This window comes from Aplysia californica, unplaced genomic scaffold (genome assembly GCF_000002075.1).
Source record: "Aplysia californica isolate F4 #8 unplaced genomic scaffold, AplCal3.0 scaffold01093, whole genome shotgun sequence".
Classification (NCBI taxonomy): Eukaryota; Metazoa; Mollusca; class Gastropoda; order Aplysiida; family Aplysiidae; genus Aplysia; species Aplysia californica.
Genome location: NW_004798363.1, coordinates 1 through 7,892, shown reverse-complemented (window position 1 = coordinate 7,892; position 7,892 = coordinate 1). Strand labels below are relative to the sequence as shown.

Below are 7,892 nucleotides of genomic sequence, written 5' to 3'. Positions count from 1 at the left end.
ATATATTATATATGTGTGTGTGTACCACACAATACAGGTATACATCTATCTATCTATGCAATGATGCGTACGTCCCCATACACCACCAGTGCATCTACCACACCGTGCGGGAGGGGGGGGGCTGGTGGGCTAATGTAACCTGACACCGTTGATGGCGATGGGTGGGTTCATTCGTCTTCCATCATGCGTGCCGTGCAGTGTACAATTGGAATTCGAGACAAATGTGAGGGAAAATGTGACCAGTAGGGTTTTGGAGATGAGCTGTTTGCCATCATGTACGACATATATCACTCTGCCAATACAAAGTAAATGTATAGCGGTTCAGTCGACAAATGGCATATCATAAGAGCTATCCATGAATTCAAATTTTGCATCATGTGTCAAGTTATCTTTCCTCCACTGTTTCTACTGAGCAATTTTGTTTTATTACAAAAGATAGCGTAAACATCCATTGTGTCGTGTACATTGAAACAAGCAACTGTTGATGAAATATACATCTGTCTTGAACAAGATAGTTGCCATTGAAGGAGGTGAGGATCGACTGGTTTCAGAGGTAAAATTAGAGAGAAAATGGCCGCCAAAGTTTGGAAACTTCCATAGACTGAAAGTCTTTGGAAACAGAAAATAAATTTGCAATATATATTTGTGCCTTTGATCATCATTTTTCTGTAAAATCCACATTGAATTATGTGTCACGCCACGACGCGGTGGAATCAGATGCTCTGCAATTTTTGGACGTGTGGAGTATTTGGTACCATCTGCCAGATTTATTTGCCTTGCTTCCAATGAAATAAATATCCATCTATCTTGAATAGAACTCAAGATTGGTTTTCAGTAGTTAAATTAGTGATAAAATGGCCGCCAAAGTTTGTAAATTCCAATAGCTTTAAGAGTCCTTGAAAAAAAAAAAGACGTATTTTGTGCCTGTAATCAATGTTTTCAGTAAAGTTCACACGTACATTTTTATATGGACATAAAAGAGGATGAGACCAAAAATAAAAATTGAAAATGCCTGTTTCTCCGATTTCTGTATTTTGACGAGCCCGACTTCACCACGCCGCCTCACACATTTTATGTTTTTAATTAGATTCTAGATATTGTTGAGTCAAAAAATACAAATTTGATTAAAAATTGCCATACTGTCTGAAAATTGCCAGTTTCTCCGATTTCATTATTCTGATGAGCGCCTGATTCTACCGCGGCGTAACACATGTGTACTGCAAATAGACGCAAATTATTTTATTATTGAAAATGTGTATTTTCACATGACGTCTTACGAATAAGTCACGCAATATATCTTATATCATATATATACACAAACAGCACTGTAAAAAACACTATTTACGAGATATAAATAGTGTACAAAGGATGTGGCAATGCATTTCAAGCAAAAAATGGCATTTTATGTAGGCCTTCCCCTAATCCATACGAGGTTCTTCCACGAGCAAAAGAAAGAAAAAAAAGGAAACTCTCATTTAGTAGCCTATTGGCTATCGTAATAATTGGCAGGTCTACACGCTAGTGTAGTGGACTAGTAGTAAAAGTATTGCACATATATCTTTTGGGATTGGTTTTGGCCCCAACGATAACTGGGATGATTATGGAGTGTGGGTTTTGGCTCCACCGAAGTTTACTTCTGAAATGATTACTTTTCCATGTGTGCGTGCCGATATGACATTTGAGGCAAGGCGAGCGAGAGATCATATATATTATATATATATATCAAACCTAACAGCACAACATCGAATTGTTGTTAAATTCAGGGCGGCATGCCCCCCCTGAAACCCCCCATATTTTTATTTGGTGGGGGGGGAGTAAACCCCCTTGTTGAAAACAAGTGAAATATTACCAGACTGCTCATTTTGTACGGAAAAATAGCAGGCGATCTCTCGGATGTGTGTGTGTGTGTGTGTGTGTGTGTGAATGTTCCCCAGTCGTCGCAGAATAGCAGAATGAAAGATGACGCCGAACTCTCGCAAATAACAAAAAAATCTCAAGAACGAAAACCGTTCTGAGAAATAGAGGTCAAGTTTATTTTCCTGAATGTTCAGAGAAAGTCATTTTGAAAAAAATATAGGGGCACTCTACGGGAGAAGTGGTCCGGGCCTAGATCCACCTCCATAGACATTTTTACACTAGATCTAGATATCTAGATCTAGAGATCTAATCGGAAACAAAAACGGAAGTTGATTTTAAAAAACTGACTGAGTTGCCAGGGTGAAAAGACCGCCCGTACATTTATAGAAAAGGTCCCAAACACATTTGAGAAGACTATTTTTGGCATTATTCTAACGTTTTTTTAGAGTAGGCCTACTGAGAACAATTTTGGCACTAAAAACAGTCACAAACCCTTATTTTGTGAATCTAGAGTCTAGCAGGTGGGCTGCAATCTCCCCTTTTTTTTTGGGGGGGGGGGGGGGCAGGGCCCCCAAACCTTTTTTTAAGAAAGTAACTTCCGTTTTTGTTTCCGATTGTGTACATGTTTTATAAATGTCTTAGATTGAGTTCGGCCGGGACCACTTCTCCCAAAATGGGCTCCAAAAAATCATGAAGATACGGCAATATCATTAATAAATAATTAATTAGGCCTAGCCTACTCAATCATTCACTCAATCCCACTTGACAAAGCCTGGGCCTGTCCTGTACCTCTAGATCTAACTCTACCCAACACATTGTTGACACCCAATCACAGCCCATAGCGTGGGGGCCACAGTCAATCAACAATGCCCACAACAACATCAAAAGATAGACGATCTAATGTCATTGTCACAAAGGAACATCATGTCCACTCACCTTTCCTGCTACTCTCCCTAGCCTGAGTATTCCTAGTTTCAAACCAGACATTTGCTGCTGTGTAGCAAGGAACGAAAACACGGCGAGATAGACAAAGGATCACTTGGCTTGCTCTCAGCCCAACCCTTCGCCACAAGCGGGATGATACAACACAGAGCCAGGTCGAGAGAGCCAAACGGCGTGCGGTGGTTGGTGTGTAGTGTGTAGCAGCCTGGCCTGGATGCGATGCGCGTGTGTGTGAGTGTGTGTGCGTGTGTCAACGCATGCTGGAATGAGGCACAGTATTGACCAATGACAGCAGCTGGGGTCAGAGAGGAAGTTATCGATTCACGACACGGCCAGGCCTGGGAGAGACACAGAGAAATAGGATGGCACAGAAGAGCGACATCGGGCCTGCCTTTCCGGTGAAAAAACCGTTACCAGGCAATGTTATTACAGGGTTACCTCCCTTGGGGCGTCAAGTCGAACTCTCCAGCCTCACACCGGTGCAATACAATACTCTGGCCCTGCATTAATACAGCCGAACCTGCAGCAACGACCTCCTGTCTAAAACAACCATAGATGTACACCATTATAAAGACTCCCATAGATGTACACCATTATAAAGACTCCCATAGATGTACACCATTATAAAGACAACCATAGATGTACATCATTATAAAGACTCCCATAGATGTACACCATTATAAAGACTCCCATAGATGTGCACTATTATAAAGACCACCATAGATGTACACCATTATAAAGACTCCCATAGATGTACACCATTATTAAGACAACCATAGATGTACACCATTATAAAGACTCCCATAGATGTACACCATTATAAAGACCACCATAGATGTACACCATTATAAAGACAACCATAAATGTACATCATTATAAAGACTCCGACAGATGTACACCATTATAAAGACAACCATAGATGTACACCATTATAAAGACCACCATAGATGTACACCATTATAAAGACAACCATAGATGTACACCATTATAAAGACCACCATAGATGTACACCATTATAAAGACCACCATAGATGTACACCATTATAAAGACCACCATAGATGTACACCATTATTAAGACAACCATAGATGTACACCATTATAAAGACCACCATAGATGTACACCATTATTAAGACAACCATAGATGTACACCATTATAAAGACCACCATAGATGTACACCATTATTAAGACAACCATAGATGTACACCATTATAAAGACCACCATAGATGTACACCATTATAAAGACCACCATAGATGTACACCATTATTAAGACAACCATAGATGTACACCATTATTAAGACAACCATAGATGTACACCATTATTAAGACAACCATAGATGTACACTATTATAAAGACAACCAACAGTAGGCTACAGAAGACCGACTCTCCCCCCCCCCCCCTCACCAAATTGTAAAATTACGACAGTGCCCAAGACATCCACCTGTCTAACAACTGTTTCTCCTGGGCACTGCGTGGCCGTCTTGGACAGTTTCGACTCGTGTAGTTTAGTAAATGACTACAACGCAATCGATCATAATCATAGTCTCTATCGCGCTTTTAGAGATAATTCTGTGAGGTAAATGCACAGAAGAAGAAGAATAAGAAGAAGAAACTTATTAATAATAATAATTATTATTACTATTAATATTATTATTATTATTATTATTATTATTATTATTGTTATTATTATTATCATTATTATTATTATTATTATTATTATTATTATTTTTATTTTAGGCCCATAATAATAATAATAATAATAATAATAATAATAATAATAATAATAATATAACAACAACAACAATAATGATAATAATAATAATAATAATAATAATAATAATAATAATAATAATAATAATAATAATAATAATAATAATATAACAACAACAACAATAATGATAATAATAATAATGATATAACAACAACAACAATAATGATAATAATAATAATAATAATGATAATAATAATAGATTGCACATAGGCTATGATATAGGAGAGCACCCTATCCCATTCAGCATAATAAGCTCTGGCGTGGTTGCTGAAAAACCTCATCATACACACATGTTAAAACAAGGAAACTAATTAAATACTATATAATACAAGAAAATACCATTACATTCTTTTTATTATTTTCAGCGGTATACTTTCGTCTGTGCAAATGAGACGGAAGTAAAAAGAGAAAGAAAGAAAAAGAGAGTGAGTACGGAGGAATAAAATATGAGTACGGTACCGGTATGATTGACCTGGAATGCTGCTGTTGTTGCTGTTGTTGTTGTTGTTGTTGTTGTTGTTGTTGCTGCTGTTGTTGTTGCTGTTGCTGTTGTTGTTGCTGTTGTTGTTATTGTTATTGTTGTGAGCTTTAATTGAGTTCTGTTTTAAAGGGGTATATGAGGGGTTTTCTATTCCAGAGGAAGAAGAGTGGGTTAAGTCAGTGTTCTAGAAGAGTCGGCTAAGTCAGTGGTCTAGAAGAGTGGGCTAAGTCAGTGTTCTAGAAGAGTGGGCTAAGTCAGTGGTCTAGAAGAGTGGGCTAAGTCAGTGTTCTATGCGTGTTCACTTATTGGCTGTTGTTTTTTCAGGGGTAGGGGTGGGGGTGGGGGACACGAATCCCGCAGGCTTATACAAAGAGTAGGAGCTTCAGGCTATGTTCACACCACAAGCTTTGAGTTGAGCCATAACCGCGCTCATAAAGGTCTTGAACATCTAGCTCTCACTGGCAAAATTGAAGGCAAACGAGGCAGGAGTGGGTCAAGAGCAACCTCCTTAGGGAACCTAAACAAATGGGTAACGGGGAAAGATCAAGGGAACGTAGCTTTTTTAAGAGTATCCGAGCAAAGGAATGAATGGAGAACCATGATCGCCGATGTCTGTCGCAGATCTGGCGCTGGATGATGATGATAGTGATAGTAAGATAAAGATTGTGCTCGAAAGATCACTATTTCGAATTTGAGAAACTTTACGAAACATATTTTTAAAAAATTTTGCTAGCGCCGGCGGTGACGTATGTAGGTTCATTTGTTGAGGGTGGATTGTGGAGAAAGCTTTTGTGAAAGAATGAATCATCTTGTCGTGTGCTGTCTTTGTCTTTGTTGACATGTGCTATAAAGTGAGTAGAACCAACACTATAATGAATCCCTCAAAAATCCGTGGCACAACTTATCCTCAAATATCCTTTTAACGGGGGAATCAATGTCATCCATACTTTGAACAGCAGTTTGTATCAATTTGTCTTAACTTAATCATTATTTTTCCACAATAATTGAGGCTAGATTATGAAGGTTTTCTTCATAAATTTATATAAAATACTATGAATCTCCATCACACACAAAAATGGGATTGTTCACAGCACTTCCCACTTCTAACACACATTTTGCATACGCATATGGCCTACGTCACAGCTCATTAATGACCATTTTAGTGGCAAACCTTGTTAACAGAATTTAATTTTTAAGTGAACACATTTTTGCACTAAAGGTTCTCAAAACATTCGTTCAATAAAGAGCATCATGATTTTTTTTTTGAAAAATGACGGACTTGCTTTTAAATGCGATATTGCCCCAGCTGTAAACCTTTTAAAATCAGTAGAAACCACTCTCATCAAATGCCATTCCTTAATCTGCAGGACTATACTAGAGTGTAAAGTGGGGGGAACAAGGCCGAGAGACAGATGATGATAGATTGGGGTCTACGGGAGCCATGGTGGCTGGTGCTCCCCAACTGGGGTCTACCTAGACACTTCCTTTTCTTTTCTTACTTTTACTTTTAGAAAATACAAAATTTCGACTTGTGCGAGCCAAACTCCTATCAAGAAAAGGTGACGTCATTCGCAAGTTTCTGTGATGTTGTGCACATATGTGATTGAAATTCTTATCCTCACTTCCGGTTCCATGTTGCCGTTCATTTCCTGCGCCATAGGCCTATTTGTGAAATATTAGAAAATCTACGTTATGGAAACCAGAGGTTCTGTTGCCACTGCCTGCTGTGTTCTTGGAGCAATCGCTACTCTGTTGGTGGTAGATGATGACTCCGGCGTTCATGCCGTCGTCCCAGGTGTGTGCTTCGCTTCAATAACCCCTAGAATCTACATGTTGTACTGTTTGCACCCCCTCGTACATTGTTGCGTAGATCTACATCTATACATACGGTAGATGGCTAGAAATCTAGTACTCTGGTGTGGGTCGCTTCAATAACCCCTAGAATCTACATTTTGTACTGTTTGCATCCCCTCGTACATTGTTGCATAGATCTACACGGTAGATGGCTGGTGCTTTGGTGTGGTTCGCTTCAATAACCCTAACATGTTGTGCTGTTTGCACACCCTCGTACATTTATGCACAGGTAGTGGTGGATGGTGCGGGCTGTTTTGTGGTTTGCTCCTTCGTTCCTATCAAACTGAAATATCTGTCGTCCTTATCTCTCCTCCTTCTATTTTCTGTGTATATTACTCTCTAGTAACACCTCTAATCTAGCCATCACTATGAAATAGAAAGAGGGGTAGGGTTAGGGTTAAGGCTTAGAGTTAGAGTTTGGGGTAGAGGTAGGGGTAGGGTTAAGGGTAGGGGTTGGGTTAGAGTAAGGTCTAGGTCCCTTCTTTATCGTGTTTGTTAGGGTGGTCGCTCGTTACGGAAGTTCATCCATGTTAAGACATTGCGAAAATGGTGAACTAGTAACAGTTTAACGCCCCTATCAGCACTGTTAGGTCGTTTATGAGGCGGGACCTCCGAGTTTAACGTCCTTTTCCGAGAGGACCGAGCCAAGTGGGAAATTTGTGTAAAGTGCCTTCCCCAAGGACACAACGTCGGACCGAGCTCAGGCTCGAACCCCTGAACCCGCAATCTCACGATTACGAGTCCCATAGTTTTACCACTAGGCCACCGACGCCACATGTTATGACATATTTGTGTTGAGAGTGCCGTAAAACTCTTACTTAACATAAAAAACAAGAAGCTATACATTTCCCCATGTATGTCGTAGACGGCTTGTTCTGGAGTTACGGGACGTGGTTTGTGATCGCCGCGCCCTGGACCGGAAGAGAGATGGATTTGTCCGGAGACTCTGTGACCTTGACCCTCTACACCACGCATTCGGACGGC

General features: G+C 39.8%; 1 protein-coding gene across 1 annotated transcript in view; it reads right to left on the bottom strand.

Moving 5' to 3' along the window:
* The window catches only part of LOC101864188 (zinc finger MYND domain-containing protein 19), a gene marked incomplete in the record, with an annotated part of 16,623 nt that extends 13,295 nt beyond the window's left edge, over window positions 1–3,328 (bottom strand). The window contains 1 exon segment of the mRNA XM_013089963.2: window positions 2,794–3,328. Within this exon segment, the coding sequence (XP_012945417.1) occupies window positions 2,794–2,844 (51 nt within the window).
* Between the last annotated feature and the right edge of the window lie 4,564 nt (window positions 3,329–7,892).